The sequence below is a fragment of the Schistocerca americana genome, chromosome 3, assembly GCF_021461395.2.
Source record: "Schistocerca americana isolate TAMUIC-IGC-003095 chromosome 3, iqSchAmer2.1, whole genome shotgun sequence".
Classification (NCBI taxonomy): Eukaryota; Metazoa; Arthropoda; class Insecta; order Orthoptera; family Acrididae; genus Schistocerca; species Schistocerca americana.
In genome coordinates, this window is record NC_060121.1 from 961,149,682 (window position 1) to 961,174,248 (window position 24,567).

The following is a 24,567-nucleotide window of genomic DNA, read 5'->3' on the forward strand; positions in this document are numbered from 1 at the left end:
GTCTTCTTCATCTGGAATATCGCAGACAAGGACGAAAGATTGAAGATTAGGGTAACTGAAATGCCGTGTGGCTAGGGCCTCCCGTCGGGTAGACCTTTCGCTTGGTGCAAGTCTTTCGATTTGACGCCACTTCGGCGACTTGCGTGTCGATGGGGATGAAATGATGATGATAAGGACAACACAACACCCAATCCGTGAGCGGAGAAAATCTCCGACCCAGTCGGGAATAGAACCCGGGCCGTAAGGTATGACATTCCGTCGCGCTGACCACTGAACTACGAGCGGCGGACGAAGATGAGGGTAAAATGTTACGTGTACCCGTTGACGCCAGTGCAGGGGGAACAGAAGCTCAGATTGGACAGAATGGCTCAGGAAATAAGCCGAAATCTTTTCAAAGAACCTCGCAGCATTCAGTTAAAAATGGGTGGACGTACGGAGATGTTGAACGTAATACCATGGGCAAGTCAGATCACTGGACGTCGCATGAATCAATTTTTATCGGAAGAGTATGAACAACTATTTTCCTGCGCAACAAGGGGATGGAGTAATTTAATGTGCGAAGATGCATGGGAATGAAATTAATAGTTTAGCGATACTTGCGGCGGCGCGGTTCCTTCCTTCCCTTTACGACGAACCTGCACCTACCTGTGAACAGTGTCTCAGCAGATCATCAGTAGGAAAGCCGAGCGAAACCTACTGTACTTCGACATCCACCAGGCTGCAATTAAAGTCACTAATCTACGTTACGGGAGAAAATTTCCACACGAAATGAAAGGTTGGAAATTTTATCCTCAATTAATATATTCTGAACCTTAGGTGAACAAGTATCACTGCCAAGCCCGTGCTAGTCTTAACACAGTCACCCACAATCACTTTCACTCACGTTAGCGAGTTTATGGTGTTGCATTTCCCGAAAACGTAATAGCTACATAAATGCATATTGTTTTTGGTTGAGAATGCTCGCCAAATATTAAATCTGTCGGTACCTAATGCAGGGAATATATGTATTTTCTCGTCACAAAATTCACTTAAAAATTCCGAAATTTCTACACACCCATCGGAATAGTTATGCCGTCACTTTACCACACTTTTGATGTATGAAACACTGCTAGATCCGGCAACTTATCATTTCCATCGGAACTACTACTGCACACGTCCGAACTGTTTCATGGCTAGGGTCCGACTCCTCCCTAGAATACTTTAAGTCTTCTCTACCAGCAGAAAAAGGCGCGCGAAGAATATTGCTTTACCATTGGTCAGTTTACTCAACAGCCAATAGCAAAACAACATTATCCCGCGTCCGTCCGCTCTTTTCATCAATAACCAATCGCAAAATAGTAAATCTAACGACTGCACTTTTTACCGACGTAATTATCTAATATGCTGAAGTTTTGTTTATGCATAAAGTTATTTCAAATGGTTCAAATGGCTCTGAGCACTATGGGACTCAACTGCTGTGGTCATAAGTCCCCTAGAACTTAGAACTACTTAAACCTAACTAACCTAAGGACAGCACACAACACCCAGCCATCACGAGGCAGAGAAAATCCCTGACCCCGCCGGGAATCGAACCCGGGAACCTGGGCGTGGGAAGCGAGAACGCTACCGCACGACCACGAGATGCGGGCATAAAGTTATTTATTATTGTCATTTATACCTGAATTAACTTTCCCTTTACCATAAACATTCTTTACTAACCTATTCTACAAAAATCCCGTTTGTCCACATCCATACTTATGACAAATGTTCCCACACTAAATCCCACTACATAACTCGTTTAACAATTATCTTCATATTAACCTTAAACCACACTCACGCATCATTCATACTGCTAAAACACATTTATAACATTTTACCTACACAAAAAGACATAATAACACATTATGGAATAGTTTACGAAAAACATTCTATTACTTTAGTGCACTGTAGTGGGCACAATCGAAACTAAATCAGTCCCCTATCCAATATTGTCCTCTATCGGCTGATACATAAACTAATTGCGCGTGCAGTCTCGCGTCACCATCTGTCACTATCCAACTGTGAGACACATCTCCCACTTAACCGCCTCCAAGTTAGGATCGATATATGGCGCTACGCCTCATAGTACAGTATCACGTGAGGCAGTGAATCGAAGGACGAAGCTAAAATTTTCAAGGTAAACATAACGCAAACCGATAAACAAACTTTCTTATGGATTGTAACAAAACAAGCACTGGATATATGGATATGTCACAAGAACATTTTATGAAGTGAGACTGACTCCCACAATTCGTTTCTCAAAGCGCAAACGGGAAATGAATTTTCCTCTTGCCGTATGTCAGAAATGTGCCATCGCTGGGCAAAGTGAATAAAAAGTTTGCATGCTTTCAGCCCTGTTATTCTTCTTCAGTAATTGATATTAATCTGGCGAATCATGTAACAAAAGGAAGATAAGGATTTTGCAACACATACTGTGTTCGAATATTATGAATTACTTCGAAGAAAACGATGTATTGGCGCATAACCAGCACGGATTTAGAAAGTATCGTTACTGTGAAACATAACCGGCTGGCGACAGAGAATCTCAAGTTTATTCCATACTAGCTGAGTACACGGCATTTCCCGGGTATGTATATATTCGAATTCTATTATTTTATCTCCTGCTTTCCACTCTCTCATAACAACTCCCTCACCCCCCCCCCCTCTCTGTTCATCTAGTCCACTCCCTCCCTCCGTCCACTGTCTCCATTCCCCATCCCCTATCCATCTGCTCCTGGACCTCTCTGTCCATCCCCTCATGTCCCTCCCTCTGTCCATCTACTTCTTCCCCATCTCCTCCTCACCCTCTAATTCCATCTCCTTCTCTCCCCTTCCTCTGTCCATGTCTTCCCCCTCTGTCCATCTCCTATATTCCATCTGTCCATATCCTCTACCACCTCTCTCTGTCCACCTCCTCCACCCCATATCCTACTGTTTCTGCCTCTGGCCATCTCTTCTTGTCCATCCCTCTGTTCACCTGCTCCTCCCCCTCTCCATGTCAATCTGTCAATCTGCTCCTCCCCTTCTGTCCACCCTATCCACCCCTTTCCCCTCTCCATAATCTCCTCCTCCCCCCTGTTACTGTTAATCTCCTCCTACTCCCACTCGCTCTGTCCACCTCCTCCTATCCCACTCCCAGTCCATCTCTTGCTATCTCTTCGCACTGTTCATCTCCTTCACCCTTATCTTCCTGTCCATATCCTCCACTTCCCATGCTGTGTCCATCACTTCCTCTTCCTCTCTCTACCCACCTCTTCCTCCCCCTGTTCCTGTGCCTCTGCCCCTCTTTCATTTCTCTGTCCAGCTCTTCCTCCCCCCTCTCTTTCCATCATCTCCTCTTCCCATTCTCTGCCTACATCCCCCACCCCTTTTCCACCTGCTTTCCCCTATTGTGTCCATCTCGTCCTTTCCCTTCTCTCTCTGTCCATCTCCTTCAACCCCCCTCTCTCTATCACCCCCACTCCGGCAGAGAGATGCTCGTTATGACTCTCGCAGTAAAAAATGAAATGAGTGTATGGCATCGTTTGCTGGGATGCCCTATTCGGGAAGTTCGGCCGCCAATTGCAACTCTTATTTCATTCGACACCACATTGGGCGACTTGCGCGCCGATGATCAGGATGAAATGATGACCCGGTGCCCGAGCGGAAAAAAAAATCTGCATTCCGGCCAGGAATCGAACCGGGGCCCGCATGCGTGGGTGGCGTGCACGCTACCAAACAGCTAAGCAGGCGGACACGCTCACAGTAATTCTTTCCAGACAGTAAGTAAAATGTTTCCCAAGTTTGTTGTGAATCCATCCAGGGGTATAGCAAGAGCTTTTTGTATCGAAATTCGCCCTGCATTTAAATTATTACGCAGCTCAATTTTTATGACGCCATATATCATGAACTATTTGTTGACAATGTATTTTGGCAGGTACGTCCAGTAGTATGCGTGGATATCCTATGTGAAACGTGTTGCGAATAGAGTCAGTAGTAAAGAAGTAATAAGTTAAAATGGCATTCATGATGCGATCATTTTTCACGCATCTCATATGTAACGTCATATCACCTCAGCTATGTGTCGTGTAATTATGTATATTCGTAGGTACATTCATCGGCATATACGGATATTGTCTGCGAAATGTGTTGTAACAAGAGATAGTAGCAAAGGTGAGACATCTTTCGAACCATGGATGAAGTGTATCAGACGGATGCCATATTTCTTGACGTCCGGAAAGCGTTTGGCTCGGTGCCCCACTGCAGACTCCTAACTAAGGTACGAGCATATGGGATTGGTTCCCAAATATGTGAGTGGCTCGAAGACTTCTTAAGTAATAGAACCCAGTACGTTGTCCTCGATGGTGAGTGTTCATCGGAGGTGAGGGTATTATCTGGAGTGCCCCAGGGAAGTGTCGTAGGTCCGCTGTTGTTTTCTATCTACATAAATGATCCTTTGGATAGGGAGGATAGCAATGTGCGGCTGTTTGCTGATGATGCTGTGGTGTACGGGAAGGTGTAGTCGTTGAGTGACTGTACGAGGATACAAGATGACTTGGACAGGATTTGTGATTGGTGTGAAGAATGGCAGCTAACTCTAAATACAGATAAATGTAAATTAATGCAGATGAGTAGGAAAAAGAATCCCGTAATGTTTGAATACTCCATTAGTAGTGTAGCGCTTGACACAGTCACGTCGATTAAATATTTCGGCGGAACATTGCAGAGCGATATGAAGTGGGACAAGCATGTAATGGCAGTTGTGGGGAAGGCGGATAGTCGTCTTCGGTTCATTGGTAGAATTTTGGGAAGATGTGGTTCATCTGTAAAGGAGACCGCGTATAAAACACTAATACGACCTATTCTTGAGTACTGCTTGAGCGTTTGGGATTGAGGGAGGACATAGAAGCAATTCAGAGGCGGGCTGCTAGATTTGTTACTGGTAGGTTTGATCGTCACGCGAGTGTTACGGAAATGCTTCAGGAACTCGGGTCGTCTCTGGAGGAAAGGAGGCGTTCTTTTCGTGAATCGCTACTGAGGAAATTTAGAGAACCAGCATTTGAGGCTGACTGCAGTACAATTTTACTGCCGGCAACTTATATTTCGCGGAAAGACCACAAAGATAAGATAAGAGAGATTGGGGCTCGTACAGAAGCATATAGGCAGTCATTTTTCCCTCGTTCTGCCCGGCTTCGATTCCCGGCGGGGTCAGGGATTTTCCCTGCCTCGTGTTGACTGGGTGCTGTGTGCTGTTCTTAGGTTAGTTAGGTTTAAGCAGTTCTAAGTTCTAGGGGACTGATGACCATAGATGTTAAGTCCCATAGTGCTCAGAGCCATATTGAACCATTTGAACCTCGTTCTGTTTGGGATTGGAACAGGGAGAGAAGATGCTAGTTGTGATACGAGGTACCCTCCGCCACACACCGTATGGTGGATTGCGGAGTATGTATGCAGATGTAGATGCAGATAGAGTTAAACGTCTTCCATGCTGTGGCAGTTTTTCACGCTTCTGTGTGTTTACGAAGTTCTGTATCCTGAAGCATGATCACACAATGCTACAATTTTGCTGGTACATTCAGTGGTATATGTGAATGCTGTCTGCAAAATTTGTCGGGAATGCAGATAGTAGTAAAGAAGTAATAAATTACATCGACATGCCTGATGTCGCAGTTTTACTCCATGAAAAGGAAGAATGTAATGAGCAATAAACTCTTTCCAGCTTTCATCAGCGAGACAAAGTTTTGTAAAGGTTTGAAATTATGTCCAAAGTTTGTTGCAGGTCTCCAAGTGCCCTCATTCTCAAACACTGGATGAATATAGTCTGCTGTTTGTGTGTCGTGAGCTACTATATTTTTTCACCCAAACCACATCCCTTTGACAGGTGCGTGATTATTGTCCCTACAGCGGCTGTTCTCAAACAGCAAGCAGTGTGTGTACCAAGTTTGTTTGAAATCGGTCAAGTGGTTTAGGAGGAGTTGTGGAACATACATACATATATAGGTAAATCCATTTTTATAATACGAATGGATTTCTAGATATATAGAAGGCTTTTAACGCAGTTCCTGGAGAGCGGCTTGTAATCAAACTGCGTGTCTATTGAGTACCGTCTCAGTTGCGCAACTGGATTTATGATTTTCTGTCAAAAAAGGTCGCAGTTCGTAGCAATTGCCCAGAAGTCATCTAATGCAACCGAAGTGATGTCTATGGTTCCCTGAGAAAGTGCTATGGGCCATCTGCTATTCTTCTTCTACACTGCATGTACTGAAATCGCATCTGATAAACATCAGGGAGGTACTTAATTTAAGGGCGGCGGCAGCGTGCAGCTCCATGGTGTAACGGTTAGCACTCTGGCCCTCTACTCTAGCGATCCGAATTCCAGTCTCGGTGGAACCTTGTGATATGTTTTGCGATCGTTTCTGGAAATGTGGTGGAGCTGGTGGTTGAGATGGTGTACGCTGAATTTTTGATAGAACAATGTAATGCAAATTATTATTAGTGGTCAGTATAAACGAATTTAGGAGGCAATCTCAGCAGCCTTCATAAAGAATGTTCGTAACTGATGCTGTCGTGTACTGTCTCGTGAAGCCATCAAATGCGAATTGAAAACTAATTCAGTCAAGACATCAGTATGGTGCGAAAAGTGACAGCAGACCTTGAACAATAAAAAGCGTGCCGTCCTACATACGAGCACTAAAAAAATTCATTAAATTTCTGTTTGAATGAAGGTTATTGATTCTGCTTAATCTACATCTACCTGGGTACTTTGCAAATCACACTTAAGTGCCTGGCAGAGAGTTCACGGAGCCACCTTCACAATAACTATCATTCCACTCTCGAGCAGCGCGGGGAAGAAACGAACACCAATATATTTCCGTGCATGTTCTGATTTCCCTTATTTTATGATAATCATCGCTTCTCTCTATGGAGGTCGACGCCAACAAAATATTTTGCATTCAGAGGAGCGTGAAATGAAATTTTTGAGAAGATCCCGCAGCAACGAGAAACGCCTTTTGTTTTAATGATGTCCATCCCAAATCTTGTAACATGTTCGTGACACTACCGCTCGTATTTCTCGATGATAAGAAACGTGCTGCCCTTCTTTGAACTTTCTCGATGTACTCCGTTAATCTTATGTGGTAAGGATCCCACACCGCGCAGCAGTAATCCAAAAGAGGGCGGACAACAGTTTGTTGGCAGTCTCTTTAGCAGATCTGTTGCATCGTCTTAAGTGTTCTGACAATAAAACTGAGTTTTTGACTCACCTTCTCCACAAAATTTTCTATGTATTTTATCCAATTTCAGTCGGTCGTGATAGTAACTCCCAGGTTCAAAATGGTTCAAATGGCTCTGAGCACTATGGGACTTAACATCTGTGGTCATCAGTCCTCTAGAACGTAGAACTACTTAAACCTAACTAACCTAAGGACATCACACACATCCATGCCCGAGGCAGGATTCGAACTTGCGACCGTAGCAGTCGCGCGGTTCCGGACTGCGCGCCTAGAAATTCCCAGGTATTTAGTTGAATTTACGGCCTTTACTTTTGATTGATTTATCGTGTTATCGAAGTTCGACAGATTCCTTTTAACACTATGTTTTTGTAAGATGGACAGTGATGAGCCAAAACATTAAGACCACCTGCTTAACGGCTTGTTTGTCCGCCTTTGGAACGAAATACAGTACTGATTCTGCGTATCAGTGATCCAACAGTTTGTTGATAGGTTTATGGAGGTATGTGGCATTAGAAGTCTACGCTCACCTCATGTATTTTGCGTAAATAACGGTGCGCTGATTCGTGCACACGGTCATGGCGTCCTATAGGGACCCAGATGGGTTCCATAGGATTTACATCATGAGAGTTTTGTCGCCGAGACATCGGCGTGTGTTCACTGTAATGCTCCTCAAACCACTGCAGCACGGTTCTGGCTACGAGAGACGGACAATTATACTGCTGAAGATGACATCACCCTCGGGGAAGATGTAACACAGAAAATGCAGGATGCATGGCACCTGCTATCGATATATAATTTTTTTTCTAATTGTATGTAAATATGTGTAATTTAAATGCTTTCTTTTAATAAGTAAGGACATTGCTTCACTGTATGAGTACATTAAAATAGAAGTTTGTTGACCTTTCATTATATTTATCTGTGTTTTACTGTGAAACTCATAAGCTCTGGGAAAAAGCCAGAGGAATTGTTATTTGCATCGACTAGCAAAGATAACAGCAGTGCTTGTGCGTTGTAAAGTCTTTGGGTAGGGAGTTGTTGCGCAGAGCGCGCGGAGAGAGCGGTAGACGGGTTCCAGCGCTTGTAGTGTGCGAAAGTGTGGTGTTAACGCTCTCGCAGTAGAGAGCACCATTTCGGCGGCATCATGTACGCGCGCCGGCCAGATGTCTAGCAGCAGGAGGAAGGACAGTGGACGGGCGGAAGAGGCTGTACTAATTACAATTGCCCGTTCCTATCATTAGCCGTGGTTTCACAATATGCTACCGTCTTCAACAACAACAACAGCAGTTCCAGAAACATAGTTTCATCGTCAGCTCCAAGTTTCGTCGTATGCACAGCACTGAAGTAAGACTGTTTATTGATAGGAAGTAATAATGGCTAACCCAGCAGCACAACTAAACGTGATTTGATTGATAAGATTTATTTAAAGAATGATCAGTTAAACTCAGGGCGATTGTGTCCTCATTGCCCCAGACATTGTTACCAAGCAGGATCTTGTTCCTTTTTCCCCTAATATGCTAAGTGAGTGTCATAAGAAACAAATTGAATAGTTACAGCCAGTTTATTTATGAATAATTTCACTTTTAAGAATTTTAGTCTCAGTCTACTTTCAATTAACTGTTGTACAACAGTGGCTTCAGTGTATGACTAAAATAAAGCAATTTCATTTTTCAAGTTTGAGAATCAGTCACTGCAAAAAAATCCAAATCTAAAGAAATGCACAAATTAAGAGTGCGGAAGTTTTATTTTACATATAGCTTGGAGCACATGGCTGTTTGTTTTGGTACGTATTATAGTGTTTAATTCTGTTCAAGTCAGTAAAATAAGTAACGGCAGAGTAAAAAGTGCTTGGTTTTTTTCTACATTTCTTTGATGACGTTATGCTGAGGTCACTGAAAGTCATTGTTCACGTAACGAAGTTCAATACTAACATACAGTTTAATTACATATTTTCATGTCATTACTCGATTGCGTTTTTCAAAATTTAATGCCAAACATAAAGTGAGAGTGAGTTCTCAGTTTTCTTTATCATTACATACTCACTTAAAATTAGTGTCAAAAAACGTGACAACCTTCAGTTGCCACGTCAGTGATTAATAATAAATGTTTTTCTTTCCCATCATCTTGTATAGGATTTTGGATATTAGTTGCCCTAGTGGGCTGGCGACCGTTAGTTATTTCCTTTTCGTTCATTAGTGTAACTTTTGGATTCATGATCAATGCTACCCCTTTGTGTCCAGTGTTGCTCGTGAGTGAATGCACAAAATAACTTTCATTTTCCAAATTATAGCCCTGTTCGATTTAATTACTTTTTATTTTTAGTAGACTTTCCATCAGAAGTGTCGGTTGTACACTTTCCTCCTACTTAACGGTATCACTTCTTCGATAGCCTTGTACAATTAGAAAAAAACCATTAGGCATACACGCGATCCGCGGTCATATTTTATATCACAAGCAGGATAGGCCAATTAGTAAGAGGGAGGTTACAAAGACATCAAGCACGAAGGGATGCAGGTGGTTTTCAGCTGTCAGCGTGGCATCGATTACTACCACAGGTCCCATGTAAGCGCAAAAGAATGTCTCCCACAGCATAGTTTTGCTCCCACCAGCCTGCGTCCGTGACGCGCTGCACGTTTCCAGCCGCCGTTCACCTCGTTGACGGCGTTTATGGAGGCGACCATCGACCTAGCGTAGCAGGAATGTGATTCACCCGAAGACCCGACACGTTTCCATTGATAGACAGGCGAATCCAGATGCTCTCGTGCCCCCTTGCAATTGTAATTGACTATGTCGTTGGGTCAACGTATGAGCACATAAATGGTGGTCTACTGAGGAGCTCCATGTTCAACAATATACGATGAACGATGTATTCCGAAACACTTCTGCGTGCACTAGCATTGTGCTCTTTCGGCAGAGATGCCACAGATCACCACCAGTCCTGCTTTACAGAGAATACAAGACTTCAAACCACACGTTTTGTAAAGAGTCGTAGACCATTTGGTGCCTAGTGGTAGTTTAACTGTCCTTCTACCTCTTTCCGTAGATGCTGACGATAGTAGCACATGGACATTCGACCAGCTTCACCGGTTCCAAGATACTCGTTCACAGGCTCTGCGTCATAAAAATCTGTCCTTTGAACAAACCGTTTACCTTAGTGGATTTCCCCATTTACTGCACATATCTCCGCTACGGTGATCGTCTGTCTGTATCAGCTCCGTTTGCATACTTTTGTAACCGCGTCACGTGGCCTCAACGCCACAAGGCGGCATTCAATGTCGTGTTGGGCAGTATCTTTACGTTTTGTCTTATCAGTGTATAACTCGGGAAGTTTGACGTGACAAACATTGCGACAGGTGAAAAACCGGTTTTGTGAGGTAATCAGACGTTTGTAGCTCTTTTGTACAAGGGAGTTGGTTGTTAGGCCCGATCCACACTCATACTACATGATATGCGATGCGATACGTGATGCAGTTCGCGATACGACACAGGCGCAACGCGTATCGGCGGAGCGCATAGAGACGTAGTTTGAAGCGACTTGAATGGTTCACACTGGGACGGCAGCGATGCAGCTCCGTCACGTATCTTGTCGTAAATCGGCCAGCACTATACGGAGTACTGGTCTCACCACACAACCTGTGTCGTGCGATACACGGCTACGTTCGTCTCTGTGGTTAGGTTCTCTTCTTTTCGCATAAAAGATTGAAAGCCACTGTTTTTGGATTCTCGCGTGTCCCCGGCTACGCAATCGTTATCATTCGATTTTGAGGACACTATTCGGTAAACAAATATACGAGGGTTGACTGAAAGGTAATGCCTCCACCTTCGTGGCGCTTCAACAGTTGGCAGCATTGGTATGTGTCAGGTACTGGCTTGTTCTGTAGCCTCTTCTCTACAGCTCCAGTTGGCGGGAAGCCTTAGCATTTAACGGCTGTGTTGTTACAGTGTTAAGTATGGAACCCTGCGCAGACGGTCGGTCAATGTGATTTAAGCAACGTGCAGTCATTGAATTCTTGACAGCAGAAGGTGCCACCCCAAAGAAGATACATCAGAGAATGAAAGCAGTTTATGATGATTGTGTTGATGTGACTACTGTGCGTCGTTGGGCGAGTAAGTTTAAAGATGTTGAGGCGGGAACATCTGCGTGAGAGGCAAAGAGTTGGACGTCCTGTGACAGCAACCACCGAGTTTCACAAGCAAAATGTTGACAGATTGATTCAGGACGATCGTCTTATCACTCAGAGAGAAATTGCATACACAATCGGCATTTCACAAGAACGTGTCAGTCACATTATTGGCTATCGGAAGATCTATGCACGATGGGTACCCCGGATGCTGACTGTTGAAATGAAAGCACACAGACCTGAAATTTGCCAGGAACTCCTCTCGTCTTACGAGAAGAATGAAGGTGACGCCTTTCTCCATTCAGCTGTGACAGGAGACAAAACGTCAGTCTATGGAATATCGACACAAAGACTCTCCCCAGAAAACGAAATTTAAGACGCAGCCTTCAATTGGAAAAATCATGGCCACAGTTTCCTTGGTCGTGGAACAATAATAAATTCAGAGCGTTACGTCACAACGCTGCAAATTCAGAATCGACGGCCAACAAGGGTCCGAAAGAACATGGGAAATGTTTTCCTGCAGCATGACAATGCCAAACCACACACTTCACGTGCCACCACAGCAGAACTTCAGAGACTGAATCTCACCACCGTACGACATCCTCCATACAGTCCAGATTTAGCACCGTCTGACTTCCATCTATTCCCAGTAGTGAAAGACAATCTGCTGGTACATCATTATGCTTCTGATGAAGACGTTGATAGAACTGAGAGACAGTGTTTGCGGAAACAGAGTGTCGACTTCTTCCGCGACGGCTTCTGAAAATTTGTTCATTGAACCTTCCTGGCAGATTAAAACTGTGTGCCGGACCGAGACTCGAACTCGGGACCTTTGCCTTTCGCGGGCAAGTGCTCTACCATCTGAGCTACCCAAGCACGACTCACGCCCCGTCCTCACAGCTGTACTTCTGCCAGTACCTCGTCTCCTACTTTCCAAACTTCACAGAACCTCTCCTACGAACCTTGCAGAACTAGCACTCCTGGAAACATCCTCCAGGCTGTGACTAAGCCATGTCTCCGAAATATCCTTTCTTGTTGGCAGAAATGTATCCAATTGGCTGATGATTATGTGGAAAAGTGAATATTGGTAATTAAAGATCACACTCTAAGGATTATTTCTGCGTTTGATTTATTAAAATATTTCCATCCAAACCCAATTAACGAAAGTGGAGGCATTACATTTCATTCAACCCTCGTATTTTTCCTCGTCTTTCAGCCTAGAATCACAGGTTTATAATGAGCTAGTTTTCTTTTCGCTATTGCCCATAGTTATTCAAAAACTTGGCAAATAAATAAACCACCAGGCATATTTTGAAAAGATCGCAGTGAAGAATGTAGTCGATGGCCAGTTTACGTTTGGTTGGTTGTAGGTCATACATTGCTGCATACAAAGTATAGCTAACATACCGAAATTGTTTTAGCGGTGGAAGGAGAGCGATACCTCTTCAATTCTCAGGAAAACAAGTGACGTGTGTTGGAGGTTGTCCGCTATGAGGTTGGCAGCTACGTGCCTCACGCTGTTCTATAGCCATCTGCTATAGCCTCCTAAGCGGAGTTGCCTCGTGTGTCTCTTTTTCGTACGCTGCCGATACAAGCTGAAGCTAGAAGTGAGAAACTTACTGAAACGAAAAGACACGGGGAGTCGTCAGCTAATGAAGCTTACCGAATATTCTCCCGATTTCGGGAAAATTAATGACACATATAAAAGACATTGGAAAGCTAAATTCCTGTTGCTTCTGAATGAGCAGTTGGACGAAATCGAGACGGACACGTCGCGATATTTCTTATGAGCACGGGCTTCTTCCAGTTCTTCAAATGCATTGACTGCCCACGAGCAGAGTTCACCACCCCCTGCTACACCATTAACACCATTAATGATGAACTATCTCACAAATACAGCAACGTTTCTTCTGAACACTCATCAAGGTGAATAACATATTTTGGAAAACTGAACTGTTGACGAAATATCGTCCTAAGTTTATTAATTTGTAACCGTTATTCATACTTGTACCACACTGAATGAAGTAGCATATTAGGCGGTGTTACAAAAAATAAACTTTTAATGGTGGCATTTTTAACGTGAGTCACGCTATTTCACCAAGTTACCTTATTTTAATGAGTAGGAACTCAACACGAGAGATAGAGAGTAGAAAATTTGTGTCCTGCTTTGTCAGCGTAGCTGGTTGCTCCAAAAAGTGGAAGCGTGGAATTTTTCATGCTGAGAGACCTCACGAGAAACCACAGCTGATCTACGTCCGAAATACAGGTTGTTACAAAACGATACCGAAAAACTGACGAACAATAGGCAGAAGGTCTCGCAATGTTGTTTGTTGTTCATCGACTGTTTCCGACTGCCACGATTGGTAGTGGGGAAATGGGGCTATATGCTGTGTATACAGGCCTTGTATCCTATGAACGCGACCCTCCTTTGCCTCGGTGGGTGACAGTTTCAGACATTGGTTTCCATCTGCAGTTTATTTTTCTCCTGTATACCGAAAAATACTAGAGATTTTAGAGAATTGCAGGAGAAAAATAAACTGCAACTGGAAACCTGAGTCCAAAACGGTCACCTATCGGGGCAACGGAGTGTGCGTTTGTAGGAGGCAAGGCCTGTCTGCACAACAGCTAGCTAGCTCTGTCTTCTCCACTGGCGATCGTGGCGATCAGCCGTGATCAATGAATAACAACACTGCGATATATTCCACCTACAGGCCGTCAGTGTTGTGGTGGCGTAATGGTTAGCATTTCTGCCTAGCGAAAAAAGAAGACCTGGGTTCGAGTCCCAGTCGCAGAACAAATTTTACTGAAACAGAGGATGACAGACTAAAAGCCGAAATACTAAATGTCTTTTTCCAAAGCTGTTTCACAGACAAAGACTGCATTGTAGTTCCCTCTCTAGGTTGTCGCACAGATGACAAAATGGTAGATGTCGAAACAGACGACAGAGGGATAGAGAAACAATTAAAATCGTTCAAAAGAGGAAAGTCCGCTGGACCTGAGGGGATACCAGTTCGATTTTACACAGAGTACGCGAAGGAACTTGCCCCCCTTCTTGCAGCGGTGTACTGTAGGTCCCTAGAAGAGCGCAGCGTTCTAAAGGATTGGAAAAGGGCACAGGTCATCCCCGTTTTTAAGAAGGGACGTCGAACAGATGTGCAGAACTATAGACCTATATCTCTAACGTCGATCAGTTGTAGAATTTTGGAACACTTATTATGTTCGTGTACAATGACTTTTCTGGAGACTAGAAATCTACTCTGTAGGAATCAGCATGGGTTTCGAAAAGACGATCGTGTGAAACCCAGCTCGCGCTATTCGGCCACGAGGCTCAGAGGGCCATAGACACGGGTTCCCAGGTAGATGCCGTGTTTCTTGACTTCCTCAAGGCGTTCGATACAGTTCCCCACAGTCGTCTAATGAACAAAGCAAGAGCATATGGGCTATCAGACTAATTGTGTGATTGGATTGAAGAGTTCCTAGATAACAGAACGCAGCGTATCATTCTCAATGGAGAGAAGTCTTCCGAAGTAAGAGTGATTTCAGGTGTGCCGCAGGTGAGTGTCATAGGACCGTTGCTATTCACAATATACATAAATGACCTTGTGGATAACATCGGAAGTTATCTGAGGCTTTTTGCGGATGATGCTGTAGTATATCGAGAGGTTGTAACAATGGAATGTTGTACTGAAATGCAGGAGGATCTGCAACGAATTGACGCATGGTACAGGGAATGGCAATTGAATCTCAATGTAGACGAGTGTAATGTGCTGCGAATACACAGAAAGAAAGATCCTCTATCATTTAGCTACAGTATAGCAGGTCAGCAACTGGAAGCAGTTAATTCCATAAATTATCTGGGAGTGGGCATTAGGAGTGATTTAAAATGGAATGATCATATAAAGTTCATCATCGGTAAAGCAGATGCCAGACTGAGATTCATTGGAAGAGTCCTAAGAAAATGCAATCCGAAAACAAAGGAAGTAGGTTACAGTACACTTGTTCGCCCACTGCTTGAATATTGCTCACCAGTGTGGGATCCGTACCATATAGGGTTGATAGAGGAGATAGAGAAGATCCAACGGAGAGCAGCGCGCTTCGTTATAGGATCGTTTAGTAATCGCGAAAGCGTTATGGAGATGATAGATAAACTCCAGTGGAAGACTTTGCAGGAGAGACGCTCAGTAGCTCTGTACGGGCTTTTGTTGAAGTTTCGAGAACATGCCTTCACCGAGGAGTCAAGCAGTATATTTCTCCCTCCTACGTATATCTCGCGAAGAGACCATGAGGATAAAATCAGAGAGATTAGAGCCCACACAGAGACATACCGACAATCTTTCTTTCCACGAGCAATACGATACTGGAATAGAAGGGAGAACCGATAGGGGTACTCAAAGTACCCTCCGCCACACACCGCCAGGTGGCTTGCGGAGTATGGATGTAGGTGTAGAAGTTACGTTAGTGGCCGAAGGGGTGACCTACCTGCACGCGCCAGCGCCTACAACTTCGACGATTCGTAGCATCGTTGGATGGCGTTCCAGTCGTGGGTTCCTATCCTCAATTTGTTTCTTAAGGCAACCTCCACAACTCCTCTAAGTTTGTCAGTTTCATTTTGTAACACCCTGTATACAGCATCTTTTGATCATGAAATAATGATAAAGCACAATAATGTCCTTTTCAGAACAGCTCACAATTGCCACTGAAATTGAAACAAGAGCATGATTCGCGCTGTCTTTATACTTTTTCTATGGCGAGTCGCATCACATGTCGTATCAGATATTGTATCATTTCAGTGGGAACACAAGCATCCCACTGATAAGTGTCGTGTCGTGCGGCCTTTATTGCAACATGTCGTATTGCATGTTGTATTGTCACAGTGTGAAAGTTCCACACTGGTTCCATGTGAGGATGACTGTAGAGTGTATCATCGTTTGGAATGGTATTTGAATCACAATGTCTGACAATTCCTTTTTGTTCAGTCATCAGTCTTCTGACTATTTTGATGCAGCCCTCTACGAATTCCTCTTCTGTCCCATTATTTCAGTGTAGCAATTGCAGTCAACATCCTCAATTATTTGCTGAATGTATTCCAATCCCTGTCTTCCTCTACAGTTTTCACCCGCTATAGCTCCTTATACTACCACGAAAGTTGTCCTGTGATGTCTTAAGAGATGTCCTATCATCCAGTCCCTTCTCCTTGTCAGTGTTTTCCATATATTCCTTCCCTCACCGTTCTGCAGAGAACCCCCTCATTGCTTGCCTTTACTGTCCATCTAATTTTCAACGTTCTCCTGCAGCACTCCATCCCAAATGCTTCGATTCTATTCTGTTACAGTTTTTCCACAGTCCGTATTTCACTACCATACAATGCTGTGCTCCAGACGTATACTCTCAGAAATTTCTTACTCAGATTACAGCCTATGTTTGATGCTAGGTGACTTTTCTTTGTCAGCAGTGCCCTTTTGCCAGTGCTAGTCTGTTTTTTATGTTCTCCTTTCTCTGTCATTTTGCTACCTATGTAGCAGAATTCCTTAACTTTGTCTACTTCTTGGTACTCAATTCTAACATCAGTTTTCTCGCTGTTCTCATTTCTGCTACTTCACTGTAGTCTTTCTTCTATTTACTATCAATCCATACTCGAAACTCATTAGACTGTTCATTCCATTCAACAGAACATGTAATTCTTTTTCACTTTCACTAAGGATAGCAATGTCATCGTTGAATCTTACCTCTGATATCCTTTCACCCTGAATTTTAATCCCACTTATGAACTTTTATTACTATCATTGCTTCCTAGATGTGTAGACTGGACAATAGGGGCTAAGACTAGATCCATTGCCACTAGTTTTAATCCAGGCACCTCGTCCGTATTCTTCCACTTTCATTGTTCCCTCTTAGCTCTTGAACATACTGTATATTACCCATCTTTCCCCTATAGCTTACCAGTATTTTTCTCAGAATTTCGAACCTCTCCACCGTTTTACTTTGCCTAACACTTTTTCCTGGTCGTCAGGTCCTACGAATATGGGTTGATTTTTTGTCCAGTCCTGCTTCTGTTATCAACCGCAGTCTGCCCCAATATGGCAACGCCTGAAGTGGACCAGATTTTTTTTGTTATAGGATGAAAAGTGGCGGTGGCACTTAGTTATTTTTTTTGGTTGTTCCATTTTCCTAAGGGGCTTTCAAAAAACAAAAAACAAAAATTATTAAAAAAACACAAAATTTAAAAAAAAGATGGCGCATTGGTTAGCGCATCTGCCTATTATACAGCAGCTCCAGGTTCTAATCCTAAAAAAAAAGTGGTTAGCATATCTGCGTAGCGAGTAGGAGTACTGGGTTCGAATCCCGGACCAGTGAAAATTTAAAAAAAAAAGAAAAAAAAAGGTAACTGAATGGTCAGCGTGACGGCCTGCCGTCCTAAGGGGCCCGGGCTCGATTCCCGGCTGGGTCGGAGATTTTCTCCGCTCAGGGAGTGGGTGTTGTGCTGTCTTCATCATCATTTCATCTCCATCTGGTGCGCAGGTCGCCCAATACGACGTCGAATGTAAGAAGATCTGCACCACGGCGGCCGGACCTGCCCACAAGGGGCCTCCCGACCAATCTACAACTACATCTACATGATTACTCTGCAATTGACATTTAAGTGCTTGGCAGAGGGCTCATCAAACCACAATCTACCATTCCACTCCGGAACAGCGCGAGGGGAAAACGAACACCTAAACCTTTCTGTTTGAGCTCTGATTTCTCGTATTTTATTTTGATGATCATTCCTACCTATATAGGTTGGGCTCAACAAAATATTTTCGCATTCGGAACAGAAAGTTGGCGATTGAAATTTCGTAAATAGATCTCGCCGCGACGAAAAACGTCTTTGCTTTAATGACTTCCATCCCAACTCGCGTATCATATCTGCCACACTCTCTCCCCTATTACGTGATAATACAAAACGAGCTGCCCTTTTTTGCACCCTTTCGATGTCCTCCGTCAATCCCACCTGGTAAGGATCCCACACCGCGCAGCAATATTCTAACAGAGGACGAACGAGTGTAGTATAAGATGTCTCGTCAGTGGACTTGTTGCATCTTCTAAGCGTCCTGCCAATGAAACGCAACATTTGGCTCGCCTTCCCCACAATATTATCTGTGTGGTCTTTCCAGCTGAAGTTGTTCGTAATTTTAACATCCAGGTACTTAGTTGAATTAACAGCCTCGAGAATTGTAATATTTGTGGAGTAATTAAATTCCAACGGATTTCTTTTGGAACTCATGTGGATCACCTCACACTTTTCGATTTTTATCGTCAACTGCCACCTGCCACACAATACAGCAATCTTTTCTAAATCGCTTTTCAACTGATACTGGTCTTCGGATGACCTTACTAGACGGTAAATTACAGCATCATCTGCGAACAACCTAAGAGAACTGCTCAGATTGTCACCCAGGTCATTTACATAGATCAGGAACAGCAGAGGTCCCAGGACGCTTCCCTGGGGAACACCTGATATCACTTCAGTTTTACTCGATGATTTGCCGTCTATTACTACGAACTGCGACCTTTCTGACAGGAAATCACGAATCCAGTTGCACAACTGAGACGATACCCCGTTTTTGTCAACCGATATGTCAGAACTGCCTGTCTGGTGTCTTTACGCAGCCTGATCGTCATCTAACTGATCCACGATTTTCTTTTCCAATCTTCTGCATACCATTCTCGTCAGCAAGTAGGATGCACGAGCTGTTCAGCTGATAGTCCGAGTGGCTTCCTCCGACAGCCAACCTGTCGGCGGTGGCGGCCGGCGCGGTGCTGGGCTGGTCGTCGCCGGCGCTGGTGCGGATGCCGCTGAACGCGGAGCAGCAGTCGTGGGCCGGCTCTCTGGTGGCGGTGGGGGCGACGCTGGGCCCCTGGGCCGGCGGCTGGGCGACGGGCCGCGTGGGGCGGCGCGGCGCGCTGCTGTGGGGGGCGCTGCCCTACCTGCTGGGCTGGGCGCTGCTCATGGGCGGCCTCGCCTCCTTCTGGCTGCTGCTTGCCGCCAGGGTGCTGCTCGGCGTCGCCGTCGGAGTCACCTTCACCGCGCTGCCCATGTACGTCGCAGAGATAGCCGAGGTGGGTCACTCCCTGCAGCTGGACTGTCACAGAAACTGGGTCCGCAGCTGTAGACATCCAGTCTCGAGCCTCACATGATCGGGACTCTTATCACACTGTCCACATGGCAGGTGGGCACTTTGTAGCTCTGTTAACTCCTCAGTGTCGTCACGGCGTAACTGGTGGCTACAGCAAGAGGAACTTCTGTTACCGATTTCTGATACGCAGTAACTCAATCAGGTGTGCAGTATGTTAGTCACTCCATCCCTCACCACATAGTATCATCCACATCCACGGTCTTTTACACGATCCCAGCCACTCTGGCCACTCAGATGTCTTCCTCTGAACCCCTAGTGAAATCAGGATACCTGACAACGAGGCAATCTGTCGCAGTTATAACAGTGGGTGGTGGGCTACTCCTCCTTCTAACAAACTGTATGTAGCAAAGGGGACCACTTCTGTGTTCTGTTCCTCCTACAATTCCTCACAGAGGCAGCCCACGCATCTACAGCGAATCTGTGTTGGCTACTCATCTTACGTATGGGTTCATCCTGTTTAGTGAGCTTGCTCCACTCCACTCCCACCGCCACCCATCCACTCACTGTATAAGGGAGTTCAATATTTTTCTCAAAGCACTCCAACGAATCCAGAGCCTTGAAGATTACTTATTCTTGACTCTGGCTGACCAACAAACAAAAGTCGAGTAGGTTTTACGCTTTCTTCGACTGTGAGAGTTCTGCTCCTGACATCGAAGTTTTAACCACAACAGAATCAGACATGGGTCAGTTGCGCGAGGGGTGCCTCTATCCACATGCGAGCCATGGCAGGTCACCGACTGTCTCTGCCCTATCTATTGGATTCATCCTTGTTTTACTCTTTTCTGATCTGTGATCTCCTTTACTATTCCATTTAATCACTTTTCACTCAACTACTTGTTTCATTCACTTTGTCGTGCTAAAAGATTATCTGCAATTCTTGCTGTATTGTGTACTACCTTATTTTATTTGGCAACCAGTTGCAGCGTTTTACTACGCTATCTTCGGGCCCCTGACCGACGTGTAGGAATAATCTTGCTGGCTTGTGATCAAAACAGGGGCCCGCAATATCGGTATCAGTAGATATCTGTCACAGTGATCACTTCAACCATCGCCTGCCGAGTCGGCAGAAAGGTGTTTAATTTGACATCCTCTATCAAACAGACGGGTCCCGCAACCATCGCTGAATAGATGGGCATACGGAGACTTCTGTTCTTTCTACAATTCTTCACAGAGGCAGCCCTCACGTTTATGCCAATTCTGTGTTGGATACACTCATCTTAAGCATTGGTTCATACTGTTGAGTGAGATGGCTCCACTAAAACCGCCTGCTCCACCCCCTCACACCCCCCCCCCCCCCCCCCCCCCCCCACACACACACACTCACCGCACTCACTGTATGAGGCGGCTGAATACTTTTCTCATAGCACTACAGCGAATACAGTGCCTTGAGGATTATTTATTGTCGATTCTGGCTGACCAACAAAGAAAAGTCGAGTATATTTTACACTTTCTTCGACAGTGTGAGTTCTGCTCCTTACATTAAAGTTTTAACCAAAACAGGATCAGACATGGGTCAACTGTGCGGGGGCGCCTCTGGCCGCATGCTGAGTCGTGGTGGGGTGCCGACTCTGCCTGCCCTATCTGTCGCCTTGATCCTTGTTTCACGCTTTTCTGATCTTTACAACAGTTTTAATCCCTTGCCTTCGAACCGCCTAGACCCTACACTCATATTCCATACAACTACTACAACCCAAGGTTTCGTTATTGCCCCAAATTCCTCGATTCTACAATGCTACACACCAGAACAATCTGTCCGGATGGTGTTTCCACTAGCAAGCAAGACTACCCTTTAATGGCTTGTTTAGTGAAGGAGGGGCCGATGACCATGTAGTTAAGTCTTCTTACATCCTAATCGCCACTGTGGCCAGAACCCGCGCACTGCTACCGATGTGTGGCGCGCTCGATAAATAACGGGAAGTATTACTTCGCAGATTCACTCGAAAATGCTTACTGGCTGATCTTGACAGTCCTCTGCACTGCTACACTATCAAATCGGTCTAAATAAAACTTGCTAGAATCACTTCTTGCCGGTGACACGGGATTAAACTTCAGATTACTCCACAGTTAACAATTAAAAGAAGTGTATCTGTCTAAGTGTTTTCAGAAAGACTTCAACATCAAATCACTGGACTGGAAAAGCTACACCACTAACAGTTCACATCTAGCCTCCTGATGGCTCCTAGCAACTTCCGTCTATGATCTCCGTTACTATTCCATTTAATCACTTTTCACTCAACGACTTGTTTCATTCACTTTGTCATGCTAAAAGGTTATCTGCAAGTCCTGGTGTATTGTGTACTACTTGTACGCATTTTTTCTGATCTGAAGTATAGTTTTCCTAGTTAAATGCCAGACGGAGTGGCCGTGCGGTTCTAGGCGCTACAGTCTGGAGCCGAGCGACCGCTACGGTGGCAGGTTCGAATCCTGCCTCGGGCATGGAAGTGTGTGATGTCCTTAGGTTAGTTAGGTTTAATTAGTTCTAAATTCTAGGCGACGGATGACCTCAGAAGTTAAGTCGCATAGTGCTCAGAGCCATTTGAACCATTTGAACCTAGTTAAATACTGTATGTTTCCCACGTTTCACTGTGGGACATACACTTTAACAATGCGAAACCATTGTAATGAATGACTTTTGGATAGGCTGTTTTTATCTACTTAATCTCTGATGTTGGACACTTATGTCAGCGTATCAGTAGCGCCCTCTACAGGCTGTAGTAGGTGCTGCCTCCATACCTGTATGTCTCCCTCAGGTAATAGTTAGTAGTTTTTCATGTACCTGCGTGTGTAAAGTATTTGAAGTTGATACTTTATCAAAATACAGCCACTGGTGTGTCGTGCCTTCAGCCATGTTATTATGTACCGCTAGATTCATTTTTTATAGGCTTGGCCTTCAGCTATTGTGACATTAGTGTATTTTTCCATGTAGTTTTTCCAGATCTGATGATGGCAGCGGGACTTTTATTTATTTAGTTACTTAGCTCGTGGCTACGTCATTGAGAATTACTATTTACAGTTTTCCTAATTACAAGCTAATATCCACTACACATCTCTAGTCTACTGATCTCTCTGTCACTACCAGGAACTCTGCTGGAAAGCTCTCGGAGGAGACTGATGTACGACAAGGCGAAAAGTCTGCTTATCAGAGACACAGTCATAATTTGAACCAATTATTTTCTTTCATTTGTGCAGGGAATCAGCACACCTGTGAATGTCGCTTTTTTTCAGATGAGAACCGACCAGATCTTGCATGGTAATTGAAACTAGGTGACTTGGTCGACGTGTAGGGCATCTTAAGTTGCTCCATCGTATGATTAATCTGCCAAGTGCATCTATAGCAAGGTTTAAGTTTTATAAATTTTTGTACACAGTTCAGCTACAAAACTCCAAAATATACAACATTTTTCGTGTTTTTGGATACTGTGTGGTCAGAATATGATTGGTATTCCGAACTATCTGTTTGTGAAAGGAAAACATCCAAATGTCCACGCGAAAAACTCTGATCGTTAATCACTACCAACATATTTGAGTGTCTGAACCTGAGCCTTTTCTATTGTTACTGCAAACGGAGTCTTGATTCCCTGAACCTGAATGGGTATTTGCAGTCATTGGCACACGGGGCATGAGATATTTACAGCTACTGGATTTATGAGTATAGTAACTTGAGTGACATTGCCGTGGGTATTTTCGTTCTGTCGTTGCAAATCCAAAAAATGCGCGCATTTCTTTACCAGACGCGTTTTACTTTATTGAGGTAGAGGATCACCAGTGGTGGTGATGATATCCGCTTGATTTCTCGGCTACATCGGGAAAAATGCCGCCTGCTAGCAAATCGTTGATGCTTTTCTTCTTTGGACACTGATAGTTGTGCTATGATTTTTAGTTGCTCTGCAGCACTATGCATTTTTTTATGTTTTTCACAGCACACTGTTTCCTGTTTGTTTTTGTACTTCTAAGTATGTATCGTGGTTTATGTTTAGTAGTGTTGCCAACATAATCTCGACACCTCAATAAAGCGAAACGCATCTGGTGAAAAAAAGTTTTTTTTTTTTTTTTTTTTTTTTTTTTTTTTTTTTTTTTTTTTTTTTTTTTTTTTTTTTTTTTTTAGCAACGATTGTAACGCAACTACGGACAATACGGCCACAAAATCATGAATTCAGTGACATTGATTCACATAATTTTAATCTGCGAACGGATGACATTACAAAGTAGTTGCAAATATTTGTACTGTGGTAGGAGAGGGTGTCATGAACACCACGCCAGAAATGCTGACCGGTGGGGGGGGGGGGGGGGGGGGGATGGGTGTGGGAAAGGGGATGCGTTTGAAGGTCACTCCTGTACGTATTTTTGAATATCTCGAAAACCATGGCCTTCAGCACAAACGTGTACCAGTGCAAAATTTAACTGCATTAAATTTCCTACAAAAGGTCCTGTTCGTTTTTTTCTGTAGGACTAATAGTTTGCGCGTAGCGAGCGAGGGAATACATGGTGCGGCAATAAAGTAATGAGACTGATGTGAAAAAAAATGTTGCTTACCGTTTTACTCAAGTTTAGTGCTGTCTCCTTCAAAGTAGTTCCCTTCTCATTGCACACACTTTTTCCAGCGCTTCTGCCATTGTTGGTAACATTTCTGGAACTCATCTTCTGTAATTTCCTCTAAGACCCTCGTCACAGCTTTTTGGACATCTTGTGTTGTTTGAAAATGGTGTCCCTTGACCGCCGTTTTGACTCTTGGAAATAGAAAAAAGTCGCACAGAGCGATAACTGGTGAATAAGGTGGCTGTGGTAGTACTGAAATTTGTTTTGAGTTAAAAATTGCTGTACTGACAGAGCAGTATGGGATGGCGCATTATCGTGATGCAGAATACAATTATCAGCAATGTTGGCACAGACATCAAGAACTCTTTTACGAAGTCCTTCTAAAATTTCTTTGTTGTAATATTGGTTAACTGCTTGTTCAGGAGGCACTCACTCTTTATGAACAATTCCCTTGGAATCAAAGAAGCACACAAGCGTGCATTTCACTTTTGACTTTGACATGCAAGC

At 44.1% G+C, this 24,567-nt stretch overlaps 1 protein-coding gene across 1 annotated transcript in view; it reads left to right on the forward strand.

Moving 5' to 3' along the window:
- Positions 1 to 24,567, forward strand: part of LOC124606585 (facilitated trehalose transporter Tret1-like) — an 89,528-nt gene that overhangs the window by 11,171 nt on the left and 53,790 nt on the right. Inside the window, exon 2 of the mRNA XM_047138570.1 lies at positions 19,116 to 19,447. Within this exon, the coding sequence (XP_046994526.1) occupies positions 19,116 to 19,447 (332 nt within the window). The remainder of the gene's footprint in view (positions 1 to 19,115; positions 19,448 to 24,567) is intronic.